This window comes from Coturnix japonica, chromosome 2 (assembly GCF_001577835.2).
Source record: "Coturnix japonica isolate 7356 chromosome 2, Coturnix japonica 2.1, whole genome shotgun sequence".
NCBI lineage: Eukaryota > Metazoa > Chordata > Aves > Galliformes > Phasianidae > Coturnix > Coturnix japonica.
In genome coordinates this window covers 117297212-117321364 of record NC_029517.1, presented here as the reverse complement: position 1 = coordinate 117321364, position 24153 = coordinate 117297212, and the positions used below count along the sequence as shown (strand labels likewise).

Genomic DNA, 24153 nt, shown 5'->3' with positions numbered 1-24153 from the left:
TCCTACAGACATTGAGGACAGATTTTGGTTAGCAGCAGTAGAAGACGAGTGCTGGAAGACCCAGTGCTGCTGTGCAGTACTCCTGAGAACTCAACTACCACTTGTCCAGAGTGTTTATCAACAGCAGGATGTGGTGATACTGTGCTATCAGCATATCTGAAGATTCACTTAGTACCTATTATAAGGTCGCTTTCTCAAATGAGAATTCCTTTATCCTTTCTAATGTTCTGTAGAACTTGATCTCAGGATATTACCCTTAGACCAGACAGTTCCCCAAGTTCTCTTCTATCAGTACAGCTGTTTGTCCAAACTTGTAACCTAACTGTCTTTCAGGCAGATTTTCTTTCCTATCAGATTTGTTTGAAATTGATCACATGAAGTTGAAAGCATTGGAATATGTATGGCATGTACATATGAGTGACTGCTTACGCCTTATCACGTAACAAACTTGTTAAAAGCAATGACTACAGATGTCTATATATATCTATTCTGTAGTTGAGATTTCTTTTAATATAAATATAATGACTGTACAAATTCCAAATTAAATTTCAACTTAAAGCACATGTTCCCATGCTTTGTCACATATCCTTCCTGGCAACTGAGTTTCACTGCGGGTTCAGCTGCTTGCTCCTGAACTTCATTGTTAGCTGAAGTACTTACCGTTTCAGCACTTTACCAAAGCTGCTCCTTTGGGATAGTTGGAATGCAAACAGAGGGACAAGGCCCATGGAGCTGGAGATAAAGTATTTTTAATTGAGGGAATGAAGTTGTGGAATGAATATGGAGAGTTTCCTATTATTAGTCAGGTGCTGAAAGATTCCCTTTTTTTTTCCCTACTAGAGCTGGCATGGTTAATCTTACTTTGAATGACACCTAATATTAGCTAGGAACGGCCAGCTTTGTCATAAGGTGGGACGAAAACTGCCACTCTTGTATATAACAGTATCAATTTATCTGCTTGTTGATCAGACTTTATAAAAGGAGGTCCTAGTGATATCACTCCTATCACTCAGTGATATTTGTAGTATAGGTGGAGAAGGTAAAGAATTAAGTGGCAAAAAATCATTAGAAAAATGATGTAGGGTTTTAGTGGAGAAAGAATGAAAAATTTAGCTAGTTGTTTTAGAAAGAAAAATAATGTTACAGAGATCTATAGACTGTCAGAGGTGTGAATAAGCTCCTTTATACAGAGATTCCACCCTGCTTGTTTAAACCTCAATTAGACCTTGTAGCTTTTTTAATATATCCCAGATAGTGAAAAAACATTGATAAAAGCAGTTCCAGATTAATTTTAACAAACTGAAAAAAAAAATCACAAAAATATCACTTCCCTACTTAGTCTCACAGTTAGAAGACAGAATTAGCAGTACAAGCTACAGAAAAGACAGAGGTGATTGTCTGTTTTTTAAAGGAACTTGGAAGTGATAAGTAGAGCCAGGAGTTACTACTTTTTTTGTATTACATACATGTTGTCTAGCTTTAACTTGCTATCATTAAAACCCCAGAAACATCATAAGATTAACTGGATGAGCCTCTAATTGGCCATATGTTAATCTTCGTATTTACTTGCAGCTTTGTGAGAGACTGTTGTATGTTGAATGTTATTACTCACTGCTACCTTGCCAGTAAAAGAGCAGCCTAACTGCTGCTAATGAACAAATCTAATAAACAACGGCAATGGTTTTATTCAGTACTGAGCATTATGAACAGAAAAGAAGGTATCTTTCCAATTCCAGTTAGATTTTTTTTTTGTCCAGCCAGCGTGCTGATTTACTCTTGGAGTCATTGATATGACTCAGGTATTAAGACTGAGCTTTTGTTTTTGTTTTTTCCTCATATTTGCTGTTATTTTTAATTAGCTTCTTAATAAATAAACTAGATTCAGTAATGCATCTTCATCTGTAATTGCAAGTGTATTTAGAGTCATATAAGATCATTTTATTATTACACAGAGAGCGTGCAGTGAGAGAAATGTTTGCTGTAACGTAGGTGAAATAATCTGAGATCATAGAGTTTAAATTGATGTCCATTTCAAAAAGCCCTAAGAAAATATGAAATGAGAAAGAATTAACCTGGAACAGCTTGTCCTTATCTTTTACTTCTAAGGGTTGTGTGTACAAACTTCCCAGCAGCACTGATTGTAAAGTAGAATCACAGAATTAGTCAGGTTGAAAAAGACCTCAAAGATCATCAAGTCTAACCACATGCTAACCATAGTACCCTAACTCTAACAACCCTCTGCTAAATAATGTCCCTGAGGACTGCATCCAAACGGCTCTTAAACACATCCAGGGACAGTGACTCAATCACCTCCTTGGGGAGCCTATTCCAGTCCTTAACTACCCTTTCTGTAAAGAAGTGTTTCCTGATATCCAGCCTAAACTTACCTTGGTGCAACTGGAGGCCATTTCCCCTCGTCCTGTCACTTGTCACCAGTGAGAAGAGACTTGCCCTGCCCTCACTGTAAGCATCCTTCAGATACTGTAAGACAGCGATAAGGTCTCCCTGTAGCCTCCTTTTCCCCCACACTAAACAGCCCCAGCTCCCTCAGCCTTTCCTCATAGGGTTGATTTTTCCAAGCCCTTCACAAGCCTTCTCTGGACCTGCTCCAGTACCTCCATGTCTTTTTTGTACCGAGGTGCCCAAAACTGAGCACAGTAGTTGAGGTGAGTCTTCACCAATGCTGAGTACAGGGGCAAGGTTTCTTCCTTAGTCCTGCTCACCACACCATTCCTGATACAAGCCAGGATGCCATTGGCCTTCTTGGCCACCTGGGCACACTGCTGTCTTGTATTCAGCCAACTGTCCATCAGCACACCAAGGTCCCTTTCCAGTAGCATTTCACTGTGCATTTTTTTTTTAATATTTTTCTATTTGCATCCACTTAATACTTTTCAGTAGGATTTTTTTTTTTTCAGGTAAAGCTTAAACCTGGGCATGTAATTTAGGTGGATGGCTCTGAAGTTAAACCTATTGACAGTAGAAAACAGTTAATTATTATTCATTTAAGGAAACCAGTCAGTTAACATTGTAAATCAGTTCTAATGAGACAGTGGAGAGTTAATTCTGTCTGAAAGTTAAAGAGTTTAAGAAATGTTATCTTTTGCATTTCTGAAGATAGTTTTTTAGAAGTGGAGGTCATAAAGAAGCCACATATCAGTATGAAGGCATAAATGGGAGGTTTAGCTGCCCTTTTCCTTATGCGGAGCTAAAATTATATTGCAGATCAAACTTTGGAAGAGTTAATTTAATTAACAGCAGTCTTTAGAAAGTGTAGAGAGACAGCTGTTGTAGTACTGCACTGCTACTCTATTGAAAAACCTCTTAACATCCAACCTGTAACTCCCAATGTGCTATCAGTGATTCTTGTCCCATCTTGGGTTCACCATTATTGGGACTTTACCCCCTTGTTTCAGGTAATTATTAGTTCTGCCTAAAACTAGCTAAACAACCTGACAGTGAAGCCTGGATTCCAGCCATATCCACGCTCCATACCTGGGAACAGGAAATGAGGCACAGGTTACAATCAGTGGAAGGGAAAAAAAAAATCTTTGAAAGAACAGGAAATGAGAAGCAGCTGCCACACTTGCATCTGGCTTCAAAACCCTGGATAGTTAGTTTTGGATGTTTCAGAAACATTTATGTGAACTTCAGTAAGGCAGCAGTGGCATTGGAACCAGTTGTCACTATTGGGATTTTTTTTTTTTTTTTTTTGAGTGGAAAATGCATGTTCTGAGGACATTTCAATCCAGGCCATTCTGTGATTCTATGAAAAGGACCTACTCATCTAGTTCCAGCCCCCCTGCTGTGGGCAAGGCTGCCAATCACTAGACAAGGCTGCCCAGAGCCATTTCTGGAGGACAAGAGGAAATAACTTCTGTAAAATGACAACAGACAGGGGTGACTGAACTTGCTTTTCCAGCTTGCCTTTGGCAGTAGCTCATGGTTTGTGAGAGGCCCATGGATTCTCGCTCCTTGATTGATACAGAATTTCTTATTTTCAGACAGGTGTGGGGAACCAAGAAGCAGAATTGAGGGAGATTTTTCCAGTAGAAAGACATTTAATCATTAAGTATCCCTATAGAAACTATTTCTTGATCATGACAGTCCTTAAAAGTGCTTGCTTTTGACATCTGAAAGCCCTGTAAGCAGCATTCTCAGACACAAGGTTTTACTATATAGAGGTTAGCTAGTCATGTCAGTCTCATGAACTGCACCAGTGTAACTTCCAGCAGATATATGAGTGCTATTCAGCGAGCTCATTCCTAGAGGAGTTGAAAATGATCCAAATTAAACATCAGTTTTCCAGTCTTGTTGTGGAAAATAAGTGAGGCTTTTGCTTCAGGGCACACTGATGGCATGTAATGGTGCTCTTGAGGCCATTGTACAAATAAATGTCTGTAAGGGTTATGGATATCCATTGCGGAGTTTTCCATTTAAACCTTATATTTGTATGCTGATACAGCTACTTGGGTTTACAACCAGAAACACCAACATGCTTAAGATCTGTGTTGTAGAGAAGAATTGTGTACTAATACGCAGATTACCTGCAGAGCACATTTTTCAGACTTAAAGCGCAGACCTTGGCCATTCACATTAGTGGAGTTCCACATTGCAGTGCTGGGACTGGTGTAATCTTTGTTTTCCTGGGTCCAGTCCTAGGCTTTGAAGTATACTTTAATACTGTTTGCTTTCAATTCCCTGATGGCTGTGCGCAAGTCTTATGAGGTGTGGCAGAGGGAGCTGGGATTGTTCAGCCTGGAGAAGAGCAGAGTCAGGGGAGACCTCATTGTACTCTACAGTTTCCTGAAGGGAGGCTGGGATGAGGAGGGGCTTGGCCTCTTCTCCCAGGCAACAAACAGGACCTGAGGAAAGGGCTACAAGTTGTACCAGAAGAGGTTTAGACTGGACACAAGAAGGAACTTTTTCTCTCAGAGAGTGGTCAGGCACTGGAATGGCTGCCCAGGGAGGTGGTGGAGTTGCCATCCCTGGCAGTGTTCAAGAGGCGTCTGGATGAGAAGCTACGAGATATGGTTTAGTGGCTTGTGGTATCAATGATAATGGGAGGACGGTTGGACTGGATGATCGATCTTGTAGGTCCTTTCCAACCTTGTGATTCTATGATTCAATGACTGAACTCCTAAGCCCTGTGAGGCAGCAATGTTATAGGCAGAGATATCTATATCTAAAGAGAGTTGGGAGGAAAATGGATGAGGCCAGGCACTTTTCAGTGTTTTGTAGTGATAGGACAAGGAGTAATGACCTAAAACTTAAACAAATGAAGCTCACATGTAGAAGAACTTCTTTGCAGTAAGGGTGACACAGCACTGGAACAGGTTGTCCAGAGAGGTTATGGAGTCTTCTTTTATGGAGATATGCAAGATCTGGCAGGACACCTATCTGTGTGACCTGTTATAGGGTACCTGCTTTGGAAGGGAGGTTTGGACTCACTGATCTCATGACATCTCTTCTAAAGCCTTGTCACATGAAATGCTAAGAAATTATTATTGGTTTACAAAATAGATCAGAAGGTTTTTTTAATGAACTTTCTGAGATGGTTATTTTTTTTTTCCAATTATTCATGTTTGAAGTGGTTCTTCTCAGTAGAATGCATGCTGTGTGTAGTCTAACTGATTACTTGCTAGATTTTAGTCTTCTGTGTTTAATTTTTTCTGACAGCTGTCAAAATGTGTAATATTTCTCTTGAAACAGAAAATGTTGATGTAATGACAAACTATTTCGGCAGAAAACAAGGTGTTTGCTACTAGAGTGAGCTTCAGAGAACTTCCCTGCGTAACCTTGAAAAGTTTATACTTTCAGGAAAGAGTTGTGGTAACCTTTGTGTAGATGCTTGTGCCCAAGAGGAAGCAAAAGTGAAATTATTTCAGTACATGAGGCTTAGGATTTGGCAAAAGCCTTGTGCTTTTTATGCATCAGTGAGACTGGTAAGAAAATAATCATAAAAACAAAGGCTGTAGATTACAAGGAAGCCACAAAACTAAATGCGATCTAAAATAAACTTGAGGTTCTGCATAGATAATATGCTTTAAATGAAGAACAGAGTGTTTGGCAAAATTAAAAGGCAAGCAAGGTTTCGGAAATTGCATGTGTTGTTGATGGAAATGGGCCAGACTACCAACTACCCATTATATACTGCTGTCAGGCTAAAGTATTGCCAGAATTTTGTTCTCAACTTCATTCAGCACTTTCTTACTAGCAACTGCTGTCCTGCCTCATTCCACAAGGAGCAGCCAGCTGGAAACTCTTGGCCCTGCCTGGGCTGATGTGTCTCCACGTTGCTCCTATTGAGGCCTCTACTGCAGGTTCTAGAAGCATGCAAGTGGAGAAGAGCTGTGCCCTGGGGGAGTGTGAGAACTCAAAATTGAGCATAAGTGATGAGCTGGTAGACTAGTAAGAGGAGCTGTAAGTTTTTTGTTTGTGGAAGAAGGGCAGCAGCAGTAGAGAGCTGGAGGCATCCTGTCAGTGCATGGGAGAAGCAGCATGCCTCCAGCCTCCTGCATGGGTGGCTGGATGGCCTGCCTCATTGGTCCTATGGCTCCTGTCAATGGTTGATGGGCTGGTTCAGCCTGCTTCCGTGACTAGTGGGGTGAAGGGATTTCATAATATGCTGTGATGTGAATTGTGTCTTAGGAGAGGTTTCTTGAAAAAACTAAAGGAAATACCAGCATTTACTGACACATGTAGGAAACCATTTGAATAACATTACTTGAGGTAATTTTTCATTGACTGAGTGTACTGATGTTTGCCTTGGTAAGAGCCTTTGATGCTTCCAGTGAAGCCATTTTGTGTCTCTAATTTCTGTCTGAGCTCTTTAAGGACAGCTGGTCTTTCAGCCTTAGTTTTCTACAGGAGGCTGCAATTTTTGTTAGGCTTCATATACTGGTAATCTTTTGATAACCTCATCTCAGGAATCTCTGGAAAGATAATTCTAAAGAAAAAGCGATTCCTCCTGCATTTTTTTCTTATTATACCTTTCTTATGTTCTGTAGGAAATTTGTTTTGTTTTTGTATTTGCATCTGCCTAGGGAATTAAATAATGTGCTTGTACTATGTTAGTGTCAGTTAGCAAAATTAAGTGGGTTGAGCTCCATACTAAAAGTTTAACATTCAGTATTCAGACAGTATAAATCACAGGGATAATGAGAAAGCCAAAGGTTTTTCATCTTTTCTTTGAGATTGAATCATTTATACTATGTCATGTTTTCCACTCTTTTTCAGCAACCACAGGAACTAAAAATCAACTTCTTACAATGAGAACTAACTCTCCTGTGACTTCTTTTGCCTTCAGAAATAGAGGCTTCAAAAAAAAAAAAAAAAAAAAAAACCAAAAAAAAAAAAAAAAAAAAAAAAAAAAACCAAAAAAAAAAAAAAAAAAAAAAAAAAAAACAAAAAAAAAAAAAAAAAAAGAAAAAAGCTATAAGAAAACATGAAATTAGTTATAACTTTTATCATAGCAAGACACTTTAACTATCATATATAGAGTTTTGATGATTATGGGACCAGGAAATCAATCAAAGTAGAGTGCCTGAAGTATACACATCGTTGTTGATTATGAATGTGCTCCTAGTCCTCTGGAAATGGAAAGCAGAATGTGTGTGGTGTGTGTGTATGTGTGTTTTAAATGGCTGTCCCTAGTTTTTACACCTAAGGTCTTCTTTCTACTTTTGGCTAGTAGTCCCAGTAGTTGGTAGTACTTATTTAAATATGTGAATGGCTTAAATGAAGAGTAATAAATTACTTGCTTAACTGTGGTAACTTGTTATGGGCTTGCGGTTGTGCCCAGTGTTTGAAAAATGATTGATAAAACATTTCAGAGTAACTAGTCTGTGCAGTGTTTTTGGAGTTATGTAAAAATATACTTGGAAGAATGAGATTATTTTTATTATTATTATTTTTGCTGCTGCTGACCAGTTTATTATCTAGTGCGGTGGGCTCTTGAATCATTCAGTCTGTATTTCCTGCTGTTGTATTTGCAGCTCACAGCTGGTCACATTCTAAAGCAATGTTACTTCTTATTATAACAGCTAGAATGTGTGTTGTGTGTTATCAGTGTTGGGCCAACTACTTGAGTTCAGTTCAATTGGTGAGATGGTAGTTCTTAGAGGTTACACTTCTGAAGTGCTGTAAGTGAAATGCATTTCTCTCAGACTGTTCTGAAGTTGATTGCAATTTTGTGATTGTGAAGTATTTGTAAGCTTAAAAACAACAATTAAACTGTTAATGAACTCTTTTCTTCTGCAGAAAATTACATCAGCAGTTTGAAATGTATAAGGAGCAAGTGAAGAAGATGGGAGAAGAATCACAGCAGCAACAGGAGCAGAAGGGTGATGCCCCAACCTGTGGCATATGCCACAAAACAAAATTTGCTGATGGCTGTGGCCATAACTGTTCATATTGCCAAACAAAATTCTGTGCGCGCTGTGGAGGAAGAGTATCCTTACGGTCAAATAAGGTATGGAGTTATGAAAATTAAGCAGCAAACTCAGTGTCTTTTATTCTTTGCTTAAGTATGCTAACTACTGAAACAGATTTCCCTTAAGGAGGAAATGATATCTATGTAGTTTGTTCTGAAAGTAATGTCTCCTATTTATTTCCAACAACACCAGATAAAAGTGTACAATAATGCAATTTGATAGAGTAAATTCTTAGCTACAGAATGCTATTTTTCAGCTTGGTCACCATTATTAGCTTTGCATTGTCACCAGCAATGAACAAGAGCATGCATGTCACGCTTGTAAATATCTGCATGGTCATCTGGAATTTGGCTTGTCTTTCACATCTGTCAACACTGATGAAATGCACCACCCGCCACCTTAGTGTGCTCACATCTGCTCTTTGGTTTCCATAAACATTCAGCAAGCATTGATGGATGTCAGTGGGTGCCATTTTTTCCATGTGAAGCAATTCAACTCCACACTTTTACTTCATCCACACTTTCATGTCTGATTCCATATTATCAGACTGTGTCTCTGCTGCATGGCAACGAAATGTAAATGGATATTGGTAAGAAGGTTCAACCTCTGCTGCCTTACACCATCAACTGCCTCTGACATTGTGGAGAAACGCAATAAAATAGGAGGTATTGCTTTGTACAAAAATCTCAGTGCACTAACAGTACAGATTAACAGCTGGTATTATAGGTGTTTATTATGTAAGAACAGGTAAAAGAGCAAACTGAGTTTGTAAGAAGTTTGGTCATTAAATGAAACATTTGGCAGGAGTGAGGTATTCACAGAAAACTTATGTTCTGAAATTAGTTTATTCAGTGCTTTAGATAGAGTTCACATCTCATTAGGCATATATTTGTAGAATATTTTTGGCTGCTCAAAACTCATACTAGTTTTTTGTGGAAACACATTTTGTAAATCATCGAGTCATGTATTTATTACCATAATCATTTGTCAATATCATTTATTTCCATAAACCATTTTTTTTTTCTGTGATAAATTCATTGCAATCTATAGTTACTGTCTTAATCTGTTGGAAGGCAGGCAACAGTGTTATGCTTAAATAATGGACTGAATTTCAATTGACAGAGTAGAAAATAATCTGCTATTTGCTGATGATTAAAGAAACTGTGAATATGAGTAAATATCTCAAAATGTCTTGGTATGACCAGATTTTAAGGTCACTTTTCAGTAGACTTCTAACTTTTACCTTGAGTAAGCTCATGTGTTATTGCTTACACAACTAAATTGTGTATCTATTAATTAGAAAGATAATAACTCCTGTACTAGTTCCATCTTATTATAAAAGGCAATTAGGACAGTTTTTTGTATCATCATATTAAGAGTCAAAAAAAAATGTTAGGTGGAATGCATCATTTCCTAATGAGATCTTTGAGACATTGTTTAGAGTTGAAAGAGACCTTCCTCAGGAAGAATCATATAAACTTAGCAGATTTTTGTCTAACTTCTCTTGATAAGTCTACAGTGTGATTCTTTTACATACACTTAGGTTATTTGTTCCATTGCTTAGTCTGATTTAAGTCTGTCTTTCTGTAAGGCCACTTCCACATTCAGCGTTGTGAGTCTGTTCTGCAGTTCCTCTCAGCTGGCATTTGCCTGCTACTTTGGATGGTAATTTAGTGTAATAAACTTTTCAGGTTCTCATTTCTTCTGTTCTTGATCATTTATGAACGTGCTGGACAGATTATCTCCAGACAGATTTCCTGTGGGTCTTCCCTGCAGATAGTGCTCCATTAAAAAGCATTGATTGTTTATTCCTGATAACTTAGCTGGTTTAAGACAAAGATAAAATTTCTTGTGACTTAATTCACCCCTGTTTCTCTGTAGATGAAATTCTTCAAAAGCTTGGAAGCCCAACACAGCTACATCAACAGACTCCATTTACTCACTTTCTCAGTAACTTCTAGAAGAAATTCTAGTAAATGTAACAGCCATGACTAATACTTTTTTTGTTTCTCCTAGATTTTACTATAATCTATTCAAATTCTATTCAAATACTTGTTAACATTATTTGTATTTTGGTTTCCACAGATTTGTGCAGTGGGGATGTCAGGCTCACATGTCTGCTAGTTGATCACTCTCTCATTCTTAAATCAACCGGCCTCATACTTTCTTCTTATTAATCATCTTGTCAATGTGAGACTGTATTTTTCAGTCAATAGTTGTAAGTTTTATGCTTGAGGTGTCTTATGCTAAACATAGTATTTACTTTTTTTGAAAAATAATTCCTATGTTTTATTGATTCACTTTGTAGCTCGTTTTTCTGAAAGATCAGTTTGGGTCGTTTTATGTAAAGTAAGATTCTAGAGCAAGTCTCTGTAACCACAATGAACATAAAACCAAGATGCTTCACAGAATCACAGAATTGTAGGGGTTGGAAGGGACCTCTAGAGATCGAGTCCAACCCCCCTGCCAAAGCAGGTTCCCTACACCATGTCACACAGGAAGGCGTCCAGGCGGGTCTTAAATATCTCCAGAGAAGGAGACTCCACCACCTCCCTGGGCAGCCTGTTCCAGTGCTCCGTCACCCTCACCATAAAGAAGTTCTTCCGCACATTTGTGCGGAACTTCCTATGCTGTACTTTCATCCCATTACCCCTAGTCCTGTCCCCACGCACTACTGAAAAGAGACCAGACTCACCACTATGGCTCCCACACCTCAGGTATTTATAAACCTGGATCGAGTCCCCTCTCAGCCTTCTTTTCTCAAGGCTATGGCAGCCTCATGTTGCTGATGTCTTTTATGCCTATATGTGTTTTTTCACAAAATCAGTTTTGAATCTACCTTCCTGTAGCTTACAAGAATTCATTCTTTTCCATTTTTGTTACTGGATACCATTTCACCTTCTTGAAGGATGACTTGTAACAGCTTCCTGTGTTAGCTGTATCTGATTCTCTTTTTTCTTTTGAATATAGCTGTATTTAGACATATTTTACATGTCTTCTTTGGATGTTGTGCAAGATACTTCTTAAAGAATCTTTGTGTTCCCTGCAAGCGTTTCACCCTTTTGACTGTTCCTTTTGTTAGTTTGTTTTTTAGATTGAACTGTTCTTTAACCTTTTCCTTTTGTTTCTGATCTTTCACTGTACAAACAAGCCTTTGTTCTCTTGCTTAATCTTTTAAAATCTTTCTCTATGAATTCATATAGGATAGAGTATGAATTTGAGAAATTGTTACACATTTTTTCCTCTCTCACATTAGTATTTTTTTGTTGTAACCAGCGACAGGATGTATGTAACCTTTATTTAAATACAGATAACAAGGTGAAGATGTGCCAACAGTCCACCAGGACTCCAGGCTGTTTTAAAGATATACCTGCATATAAAGCTGTGAAGGAACTTGTAGTATGCACAAAGAATTATGTTAGGGGTCTCAGAATGGTTGGATAATTTATTTCTTTTTTAATTTAGTTACAGTGCCTCAAAAAAAAAAAAAAGGCATTAAAATTGAGCTGATGTTGTACAAAAATTATCATTATATTCAAGTTGTTTCTAGATCAGAGAATAATGATTATGATAGTACTGTTGCTACTGTGCTCTTGTTTACAACATTAGTGAGTGTTAGACCACAATAGGGAGGTTAAATTGCATGAAGGTAAGGGAGCTTTAAATGGCACCTCTTACTATTTTGAACAACTTCACATGGATTCAAATTGTGTCTGGAATAATAAATCGCATAACAATCCATAGCGATATAGGACCTACTGATGTACAAGATGCACTTCATTTACAGAGAAACACTCAATGAACGAGACAGGAGGTGGTAGAATGAGGATTATGCTGCTGAGAAATCTGAATGCTAAAATGTTGAACTTACACTACTTTCAGATAGATAAAACTGTGTAGTGAATATACATTTCAACAGCTCAAAATGCCAGTTCAGTAAATGAATGTTTAACTTCTAGAGGGAGAAAACAATACTTGTCTGAAAACTTAATTTGATATCTGGTAAATACCTCATTTTAGGATGTTGAGCAACCTACTGCCCATTACAGCTGCTGAAACATTTCTCTCTTTATCTCTGAACATCAAGAGATTTTCAGCTGTTTGACAGGAGCCAGCAAGTGTGTTTGAAATACATGAAGTTTAAATAAGAAAATTCTTCAGCTCCCTCTGGTTCTGTGAGAGATTTGCATTTTGATTACTTCTCTGAGGCTGTTTGATTATTTATTTATTATTCAGAAAGCCATCAAGTTCTTTTCTTTGATGAGCAAATGCATTTCTAACTGCAGGATGTACAGTGTAGACCATCCATATGCAGTCACAAAATGTAATTTATTTCATTCTGTTTGCAGGCAACAAAGAATTAGAATGTCACTATCAGGATTTCTAGGTCACTAGAATTTGGAATAATTGTAGTGATTTTCTGTCACATGCAAATCAGTTGTTTTTTCAGAAAATGATTTGATTCTGTATTTCCCTGGAAGAGACATCGCATGCATATTAAGTACAGTAGAAACCTCCAGCACACCTGAAATCTGATCATGGTATCTGAAAACAACAGTGTTAATATCATAGTGAAATCTAGGATCAGCTACCTGGGAAAGCTGCATGAGAAGGAGCCCTCAGAGGCTCCAAGGGGCACTGTTTTGCTTGGGAGCTGCTTTACAGCTTGGGCACTCACCTCCATGCCACTGCCTGTCTGTGCCCCTTGCCTGACCTGCATCCATAGGCTTGGCTTCCTGGCTGGCTTTGGTTCTGCCTTATCTCCATAGACCAGTTGAGCTCTATCATGTTCAGTCTTGCCACTACTTACATTCTACTGGTGTGTGCTCAGTGTTTTGTATCAACACTGGGTACAGGGCTGAGAAGCTAGGGTTAATCCTAGGTATATAGTGAAGGATGATTTCTTGCCTTTAATTTCACATTTGTTTGTAATTCATAGCCTGATTCTGAAAAGAAACTTCATCCTGAAAGTCTCAGCACATGGGTAGATTTTGTCTGAACCATGTATTGTACATCTGTTGTAATTCATACGTTACAGTGTGAATAAGAAGATTTAAAGTCTTATCTACCTTCAAACCAATTTCCAGAATTCCTGCTTTGCATTGGAAAACTTATTTTGAAGAGTTTGAGACTCTTCATTATGCAACTGTGCTTTTTCAGCCTGGAAAATGAAGGCTCTGGGGAGAACTTATTGTGGCCTTCTGATATCTAAAGGGAGTTTATAAATATGAGGGAAATCAACCTTTTTACAAGGGTAGGTAGTGATTGGACAAGGGGGAGTGGTTTTGAACTAAAGGAGAGGAGATTTAGGTTGTGGCAGGGGGGTTAGGACTTGCTGATCTTTTATATCCCTTCCAACCCAAGCCATTCTATGATTCTGTACTGCAAATTTTTGAGAAATATATATCCTGTAATGAGTTTTCAGGAAATGTGAATCATAGAATCATAGAACCACCAAGGTTGGAAAAGACCTAAAAGATCATCCAGTCCAACCGTTCACCTATTTCTAATAGCTCCCACTAAACCATGTCCCTCAACACAACATCCAGTCATTCCTTGAACACCCTCAGGGTTGGTGACTCCACCACCTCCCTGGGTAGTCCATACAACATTATTTTACATTTTATATTTAGCAACAGTGAATTGCTGTGTACTGCTTTTTTAAGATGTGTTTAGTGTTTACTTTTTCTGTTCTTTCATTCAATTCAGATTTTGGAATTTCTTGAACACAGATTAAGGTTTGGCAAAATGAGACTGTGTTGAAATATAACAGTGTTACTGGATCATAGTTTCTAACATTAGAACCTACTGGCCTAAGAGAAATAACTAGAAAAACTGTCTCAAAGCTCTTAGACTGTCTTCTCTTTTATATATAATATAATATATTAATAACTAAAAAAATTATGTAAGTATTATTGTTACTGTGAGAGTTTGTTTCTGTCTTAGAATTTTTATTTCTAATACTTTTCTATCACTGGATTATTTGTTGTCATATTAATGTAATTTTCTTGTATGAATTCTTCATAGCTTTACTTCTGAAGTGTTTTAAAAATCTATTTTAGGCAAAACACTGAGTGAAAAAAGTAGATTAGAACATAATTCACAGTATGAAGAGGGGCAGATCATCTGTGCGTTTGCAGACTGTTAGAATATTTAACAGTTAAAATTTTCTGTATATAATTATCATTTTCAATTTGGATTGAGTGGAAGATCATATTAGAACAGCATAAAAATAGTCAGGACATTGGATAAATCACACTATTTTTGGAGTAGAGATAAAATATGGAAATATAGTCGTATTGATGACAAAGTGGAATGTTTAAATATATGCAAGTGCATTATATGTAGGTAAAAGCTGTTGAAAAAGGCTAATATAGCTGGATTTTTCTTAATGAGTGAGGATGAGTTATCACTGAATATTAGAGATGAACTCTAAATCATCTGGAGGTCATCTCATCCAACTTCTTGCTCAAAGAATGTTGAATTATGGGAGTTTTGAGTTCTTTATCCAATTGAGCCTTGAATCCTTGGGGCAGATTCAGCAGCTTTTTGTTCCATGCTTCAGCGTATGTCTGAGGGGAACATTACACGTAGTACCACTTGTCATTCAATGAACAAATTATGACCTTATCACTTTTTTTTAACTTGTGTAATTTTAACCTCTTCTATTTGCTATGTACATTTCTCATTCATTCATTGTTTTAAATATGTTCCCATTTTTTAGCTTCAATTTCACTGTTTGTTTCCCATTTTTGTGTTAAAACAACTATTATTTTTTTCTTCTCTTTCATGTATTTAAAATCTTTGTCATTATTTACTGTTTACTGCATCTTTTAGGGATTTATATAGTTTTTGCCAAGTTCTTTTGTTTAAAATTGAGTCCTTAAGCTGCAGACATGGACGAATCTGATTCAGCTGCTCTTGTGCTGTTATTTAGTCCTTCCTGCAGAGGAGAGACACTTGCCAAGAAAGGAACTAAATTACACAGTTGTAATTTACCTGTTTCAAAAATTTCTTAGCCTCTGTGCTGGTTATGGATTATGCTCCACTTGCATTGTAGAAGTATTTACTCCAGAGATGGAGATATGGGGATACTGGGTATTTCCATTTAAAACATCTCTGAGCATCTCCTGCAACTCATTGCAGTGTTTAACTGGGAATGCCACTACAAACTGCAGCATCTTTGAGAATGTTTTAAGTTTAAAGTCCTACACGTAAGATCAAATTGAGTCAGGTGAGATGTGTGGAGATAGGCCAGTCTCCTCCTCCAAGCAGGCTTACATTCACAATTAGACCAGGTTTCTTAGGATTTCATCCAGGTGAGTTGTAATAATCTGCAAGGATGCAGCTTCTGTAGCTTCTTTGGGCAAACTCTTTCAGTGCTTATCAACTGTTCAGGCTTTTTCCTCTTACATCCAGTCCAACCCATCCTTTGTTGCATTTTGTCCATTAGCATCTTTAAGAAAAATTCTGGCTTTGTTTTCTCTATACCTCAGCTTTAAGTAGTTGAAGTTTGCAATTAGTTCCTCTCTTGCCCCATTCAATTCCACCCCTGCCTTCTTTAGGCGAAGCAAGCTTATCTTCCTCCCTCCCTTATTTCCTTGTATACTGTACTCCTAACTGTCCTAGCTGGCTTCTGTTATGTTCTCTCCTATTTGTAACTCTAGTGTTAGGGAGGACCTAAAACTTTAACAGGACAGGAGCACAAAGTTACATGTCATATGGGTATCTGTATATCAAAATATAAAATGCATTGTCACCCTTTCTTGGTGAGCAGTTTTATTTCTAACCAGGCAAAATTCTTGTTAGTGTGCCTAGATTTAATCTCTGTATTGGCATGTGAAATCAAGGTACCAGAAAATACTGCTCATTTATACATTATTCATTATCAATTGAAAAAATGGGATATAGTTTTGACTGAAGTAGTTTTGAATAATTTTGTTGTCTGAGGTATTATTCCATCTAAACTCCTCAAAGACAGTTCCTTCAAGGAAAATAATAATAAATGGGAGTATTTGTATTAAATATTAATGAATATGAAAAAGAGTTTCATATAGATCTGATATGACATGCAATGAACCCTTGTGGAAAAACTCTTTTCTCTTTGTGCTTTAAGACTGTGAAATGTTAAAGATCTACTGAGTAACTAATGTGCAGTTATGCCATTATGCATATCCTCAGTCTGTCTGTAGTATACAGAAATTCTTCACCTCTCTGGACTCAGTGCAAGTGCAAAGGGTTGATGCATGCTAATCATTTGCAATACTGGTGTCCAAGACATGTGGAGATAAATTCTGCATCCTTTGTATGATATGCCCTGCTTGTTTTATTAAGGTAAATAGACAAGACTCCAAGTTCATTTATTTTACTAACAAATACTGTTGCTTGCTTTCAAAATGAAAGTGACTCTTTCCTTCTTTGTCTTTTCTGTCTTTTTTTTTTTTTTTCTTTCTTGCTTTCGTGGATGTGAACTCCAGGAGGACAAAGTGGTTAGAGCCTTTTTTCTGTCTAAAGTCCTTTTCTTTTATGGGTAGACTTATTTCCTGGCCTACATTTGCTTTCATTTACACACGTGTAATTCCTGCTGAAGGCAAGGGGGAGTTACTACCATTAAAATGAAAGCAATATATGTCATGAAAGGCTTACCTGTTTTTTCAGATAACTTAGTTACTATCTGTGAGTTGTTGTGGATGTGATGCATGATATTCCTCTCTGCAGCTTCTCTGAGCATGCCCCTACCTTTCCTTTTCGTTTGCAATATGATATGTGCACAATTTAAAAAAGAAAAAAAAGTAAGAAATAGTCTAGTAGATGTTTCTCTTACAAAAATGCAAATGGATTTTATTGCAGTGGCATAAGTTTTAAGGAGTCCCTTTTGCCTCCTGTGGTATCAGTGGGTTTATTGTTGATATGTATGCACTCAGTGTTTTTAATTTTAGTAGTGTAGTTCAATTTTGGTTTTTAGTGGCAGCACAATTAGATGTCAGTAATGTTTAAGAAAACATACCTATTCTTAACATTTAGCATATGCTAGCAAAAAGTTGGAGGAATCCATTAGTATGCATTATTTTTAGTATTAATGTTTTATAGGCATTCAAAAAATGTAGTGCACATATCATATGAAACATAATGTTGAAATGTTGAAATAATGTCAGAAGTTATGCATGTCACTGACACTGTGTTTTGCTGATATTATATCTAAAATAAATATTTTAATCTGGTTTTATTTTATGTATGTTTAGAAAAAGTAGCATAAAGATGAATTCAAGAATAATCCAGGGCACACTTCAATATTTTACATTTTAAGTGTAATTAAAAAAAAAAAAATTAGAATCAAGAAAGCTACCTGAGCTACTGTAAATCTACTCTTTCATGAAAATTTCTAATGCATGCTAAAAGGAATTGCAAAGGCAAAAGCTTGCCCTGTAGTGCTCTGAGTGTAAGTTCCTATATGAACTAAAGAAATTCTTTAGCATTCATAAGCATCTAGTGAATGTTTATGTGGCACAGTCTTTCTCTGCTATAAATAGTTTTTTTTTCCTTACTGGTGGCATTGTCATGGTTCACATGCAACTCACATTTATTGGTGAAAAATACATTGTGTAAAGTTGTAAATTACTTGCTGTTGTTACCATTTAGGATGTGTTTTTTACAAGGGCAAATGTGATCTTTGTGGTGGAACACATATGGATCCCCCAGTCTGTTACCGGATTACAGAAGACTTGGGTGCACTTGTGGATGGCAAGCCTGGTTATCATGAGCCAGCAATGTGCTCATGCGGCCTGGAAAGCCAATTGTATCCTGGGCCACATCAAAAGAAGTGTGGTGAGCAGGCTGAGGGAGGTGATCCTGCCCCTCTACTCTGCACTGGTGAGGCCTCACTTGGAGCACTGTGTCCAGATGTGGAGTCGTCAGAATAGGAGAGGTGTGGACCTGTTAGAGTGCAACCAGAGGAGGACCACAAAAATGGTCCGAGAGATGGAACACTTCCTATATGAGGATAGACTGAAAGAGATGGGGCTGCTCAGCTTGGAGAAGAGAAGACTCTCAGGGGGACCTGATTGCAGGTGGTTCAATAGAAGGAACTTTTATCTCCTTGAAGAGTAAATTTCTCTTTTTTATTATAATGTTGTTAGGAATTGACAGATGTTAATGGTGTTACCATAGTCAGTCTAACAACTAATGCCCATACGGTACTACATATTGTAGTAACATCAAATTCTATGTTCTCTTGGGAGTGAAGGGGAAGAGCAATAGAGTTATGGCAATAATGTTATGTGATTATCTAGCTTTTATGCCTACCTGTGTTAAAGGAGAAAAGATACGGGAATTTCTACAGCTAGTGAATTAGTCAGATTTTACCATAAGTAACAATTGTGCCTCAAGTTGCTTTAGGTAATATCTGGTTCTGCTTATTTTTCAAATGAAGGTTTTAGGAGTTAAGAAAAGGAAGAAAGAACATGTTACAGGTCATATTTTTCTTAACTACAAATATTATGGAGTAAGAATAACAGTGGTCTTCATCTTTCTATTTCAGTGATGTTGGTGTGGTTAAAACTATTGGTACATTGTTTGCAGGTACTCTCAAAGCAGGTATTTCAAAAATGGGATTTTTTTTTAAAAAAAGCATTTACTTGTATGTTACACATGCAAAGAATCCTTGATATTAGTGGTTATCCTTTGTTTTCTACTGTTAGCCTTTCAGAAGAAGTATGAATTACTGTGTTCAGTTTTGGGGCCTCCAGCATAATAAAGACATGACATTGAAAAGTCTATGGAGGAGGCCATGGCGATATACAAAGGTCTGTCTTTACAGGAAGGCTTTAGAGGGACTCTTTGTAAGGGCATTTAGTGATAAACAAAGAGGAATGGCTTTAAACAAAAAATGTATAGACTTAATTTAGCTATTATGAAGAAATTCTTTACTGTGGAGATGGTGAGGCAATGGCACGGGCTTTCCAGAGAAACTGTGGATGCCCCATTTCTGGAGGCATTCAAGGTCAGGTTGAATGGGGCTTTAGGCAACTTGATGTAGTGGAAGGTATTCCTGTCTGTCCATGCCAGGGAGTTGGAACTGGATGGTCCTTAAGGTTCCTTCTAACTTAAGCCATTCTTGATTCTGTAAATTGGATCTTAAGAGGTCTATTCTGTATTTAGTAACCACAGGAGTGACAAATTCAATCTAGTGTACTCGATAAAATTATTATATATATAGTATATAAGATCTTATATAGAATTAAGATAAATATAAATAATATATATTATGTTATCTACCTAGTGGATCTCTGTCCTACTTAGATTTTTACAATTTCTAGCCAAATGATATTATTAAAAGGAGGATTTACATTAGCTCTAATAGCTTATAGCCAATCACTGTAACTCATGGAAGGTCTGATTAAAAAGCTGAGGAACTAAGAAGTGCAATAGTTTGTGCAAAATGGATCTTCACTGCAAATATAAGAAATGAAGTAGTGAATATTTTAATTTTGACTGAATTTTAACTTGAATATAACAAAATTTTATTATACCTTTGCTTGACTTCAAAGTTGTTGTAGATATTTCCAGAGAAAGGAAGTAAAGTCATCTTAAAGGATGGTTTTGGAAACAGCAAGCAGAAAAAAACATGGTTCCTTCTGATGTGGATTCCTTCTCTTGTTGGTCATGGGTCTGACTTTTCAGAACTTTAAAAATCTCTATGTAATGTTTAGTTACAGACATTTGTGGTTTAGATACATCAATCTATGCTTTTCATGGGCTTGTTTTCTTATTCCTTCTTTAATAACTGCTTCAGGTGCAGAGATAAAAGACCAGCTTTATGGTTTGAGTTAGCTCCAACTTAATTAAATAATATGGAAATATTATTTGCAACAAATAATGCTGAAGTCAGCGCTGCATGTCTGAAGGAAAGTGAAAATCTCATTCTGAATTAGACAGTGTCTGTAGCTGGTAATGAATTCTGTTTTCTCTCTCATCTCAGAAGTTAGGATGCAATTGCTGATTGTTGTAAAACTAAGTCAGCTGAAACGAAAAGATGGTGTCTGTGTGAGTGCAATATATGGGGAATCCATTTTTTAAAACCAAAAGAGGAGAGGCTTTAAAGATACAATGAATCCTTTATACTACTGCAGCTTCTGAGGAAGTCTCTCCTTAATTTCATGCAGACGCTTCATACTAGAAAAAATAGTTTTCTGAGTGAGTGGTGATGACACAGGAACCTGATCTGGAGTCTACCAGAGAAAGTGTAAAGACTGAACTATTAAGTATTAGTCTTACATATAACTAATGTGGACCTGTAACTCAAGCTGGAAGAACTGATTATCTTTTTTAAAGCTTATTTCTGCTTAATCAGTTGAACACTTACGATGTGAAGTGGGCAAGTTAGTGGCTTGGCATAGAGAGAATCTGATACCTCTGCTTTTTCATCTCTTTCAGCACGTTTAGGAAGTTGTTTTTAGACAGCCTCTTATCAATGGCTACAGGTTAATGAAAGCCTTCAACAGAACTGCTTATTATTCTGTAGAGGATAAACTTGAGAAATGAAACTAAGGAGCTTCCTCCTTGCTCTATCTTTATCTCCTACATAGAGTGGGTAGAATGTTTAACGCTTTGCTGGAAGTAGGTCTTCGATCTTTGTAATGTATGCATTTTAAAGTACTTAAAGACGCAGACAAATAACTTGTCTTTAAAAATGATATCCTCAGCCCTTACCAGTCTTAAGAACCTTCCAAATATTTTTGGATGAAATTGTCTTAAAGACTGCTTTAGTCAAATTCAAAATCAAGTATTGCTACTCAGTAGCTCTCCAGGCTAATTCCCCTAGGTAACAGGTGTGGCTTTGGAGTTTTGAGCTTTAATTATTAAAACAAGGTTTAATCATTTTTAAGATTTCTAGGCAAAGTTCAGACAATAGCAGTCATTTTTAGCAATATAGCCTCATAAAACAGTTCTATGTAAGATTACATTAGAAAAGATCAAAAGCAATTAACTTTGGGCCTTGTTCTCCCTCTGTGTCTTACTGCCGATAAAACTCTGTATCCCCTAGTTTTCCTATGGTTAATTCCAGAGTAGTGAATATTATTATTCCAGTCACCAAAGACCCAAGCGGTTGTGAGGATGCTCTCATCTTTTATACGAAAATTTCTCTTGAACTGTTAACAGGAGAGAAAGCTTCTGTCATTTTTAATTCTACCACTCTGAACAGGTCCTGGGGCCTACCAAGTATCCTTGTGTTTCTAAACCACCTGTGTTGTGGGTCTCTGCCTTCACAGTGCCCTGCAGCTTTATCACCTGGGATTGCCCTGATGGGGCAAATATTTGTAAAAATCATGGGTTGTTTTATGCCCTCCTTGCTGTTTGCACACACCTGCTTGAGTTAACTCTTATCTATTCATGACGCTTCACTCTGACCTTTTCTTATCAAGAAACATGCTCTGGGTCTCACTGAGCTTTTCATGGGCTGTACGTTCTCTAAAGGATATTTTGTTTAAAACAAAGATATTAATTTCTTCCTTACTGAAATTTGGGAGAAAAAAGCCCAAAACTTTGTTTTACGAAGAGATTTGTTGAAACGGGATGTTTCCTAGATTTAAAGTACTTTTGACAAGAGTCTCCTATATTGTCAGTTATTTATGTTTGTTTTGCTGGGTCATATCTCAGCGACAGGAAGCTTAATTATTTTCCTCAGTGTCATTTCCCAGAGGGTTGTCTTGCAGATTGGGATCTCTAAAAGTAATTCAGAGAGTTGGCAATGTAGGCCTTCTTGTCTTAGGCCAGTTATCCTGGGGTGTTCTCTGATACTATTTCTCATGTGTCCATTTGTCTGAGCTGCTCTCCTTTATCTTGTGTTCAGTCACTCTCATTTTCTTCATCACTATGGAGTGTACCTCCAGAAACTAAAGGTATTTTTAACAGACGTAGTCATGAAAAGCTAGTTTTCTATTTTCTATTTCTTATATTGCAAAAGATGAATATATGTAAATACCTTTAAATTTATTCGCAAATATTTTTAAATACTGTTTTTTTATTTATTTGTAGAAGGTGCTCTGATTGTGCAATAAAATCATGTTCTTTAGTCAAAAAAAAAAAAAATGCTACGTAGCTTCTGATTTTCAGTATTTTCAAGACTGTCACAACAGCACATACAAAAAATATGGTCAGTATATATACATCTTATTAAAGCTGCCGATTGAAATTTGCCTGAAATTGTGATGAAGAGCACCCATACTACATGACTAGTACTGATGGCTAAATTAACACATGGATGTCGTTTTCATAACAACACATGGGAAGACTTCAAAAACCTTAATGCTATACTGGAATACTCTCTGTGTAGCTTGTCACAGTAAAGGATCAGAGAGGTTAGACTGTTACAGTTGAACTGAAGGTTAGCTTATGTTTTCTTGTATCTGAAAGTTAAATAGAAAATGGAAATAGAGCAACTTCTTGACACGATGTATGTTCAGAATAATCTTAATGTACCCTAGGACTACAAGGTTTTTGATCTTAGTCTGTTTGCCTTTGTTAGCAACCTTTGTGCTTGGAGAACACACTCTAGTGTGTTCAAGAATGTATTTAAGAATGAACACAAGCAGTAATTAGATGGGTAAGTAAGTGTTAAAGTCCTTTTACAGACACACATATACATTACTATTATATCAGATGAGGAAGAAAGTGTGTGCCTAAAAGCACGTATAATTTTTGTCACCTGCCATAATCAGTGTAAAAGATTCAAATTTCTCCTATAAGCCCTGTCCTGTGCACATACATTCTGGTAATGTAATTTTATAGTATAGGAATTAGAAAGAGTTGGTTTATTTTAGAAGGCATGAAGTTCCTGAAAAGCATCAGAGCTGATTTACAGGGAGCCTGGTGGTATTCCAGGGGATGGCTTTCACTTTGCTATTGTTCTTACCTTAGAAATCTGTTTTCCACTTTCAGACTGTGAACCATTTAATGCTTAATTCTTTCTATGATCTATATTAAAATGGTTTTGTCTTAAAATGTGTGTGAAAATAGCATAGTAAAAATAGATAATGCTACCCATAAATACATCTTCACTGTAATTTTTGTCATTCCAATTAATAGAGCTATTTCTAATTCCGGAACCAGAAGACTAAACAGTTCTTGAGCAGTTAAATTATATTTGCCACCTGTTGCAATATTCAGAAACCATATCATGTGCTATTAAGTTCCAGGTGTAGACCTTTATCAAAGGTAGCTCAGCAGATTCCTTGTTTCAGTCCCAGGTGTGTAACAGCACACCTAGGACTCTTTGGACACAGTTAGACATCATGGCACAGCAGGGGATGTTATAAATGTTTAATTATCTAGATTCAGCTTCAGTGGCTGGAAACCAGTGCCAATATATATAAATAATGAAGACATTACTAGTGAAAGAGTAAAGCAGCAACCTTGCAAGGTGTTTTTTTTTTTTGTTTTTTTTTTTTTCCTTTCTTGAGTTCTTTGCTTAGAACTTTATTTAGATAGTGTCTTCAAGGAATGTTTTTTGATAGTTTGAGGAATTAAGGTGAAATAGCCTTGCACCTGGCTTGTTACTTCTTGTTTGCTGTTTAGATTTGCTCTGAGAAAACAGGAGTTTATATGATGAGCATGTGCTGATTGATAGATCAAATAGTGGATACACAGGCAAGACAGTTACTCAGCATAGCATGCATGACTTTATATAGACAATTTCAGCAGATCTCGGACTTCAGTGCAT

General features: G+C 37.0%; 1 protein-coding gene across 42 annotated transcripts in view; it reads left to right on the top strand.

Annotated features, from left to right (window-relative positions):
• The window catches only part of RIMS2 (regulating synaptic membrane exocytosis 2), a 409122-nt gene that overhangs the window by 73734 nt on the left and 311235 nt on the right, over window positions 1-24153 (top strand). For 33 of the 42 annotated variants that reach the window (XM_032442841.1, XM_032442835.1, XM_032442828.1 and 30 more), the window contains 2 exons: window positions 8263-8473; window positions 16913-16924. In XM_032442841.1, the coding sequence (XP_032298732.1) occupies window positions 8263-8473; window positions 16913-16924 (223 nt within the window). The remainder of the gene's footprint in view (window positions 1-8262; window positions 8474-16912; window positions 16925-24153) is intronic. The other 9 variants (XM_032442827.1, XM_032442842.1, XM_032442868.1 and 6 more) reach the window with 1 other exon arrangement.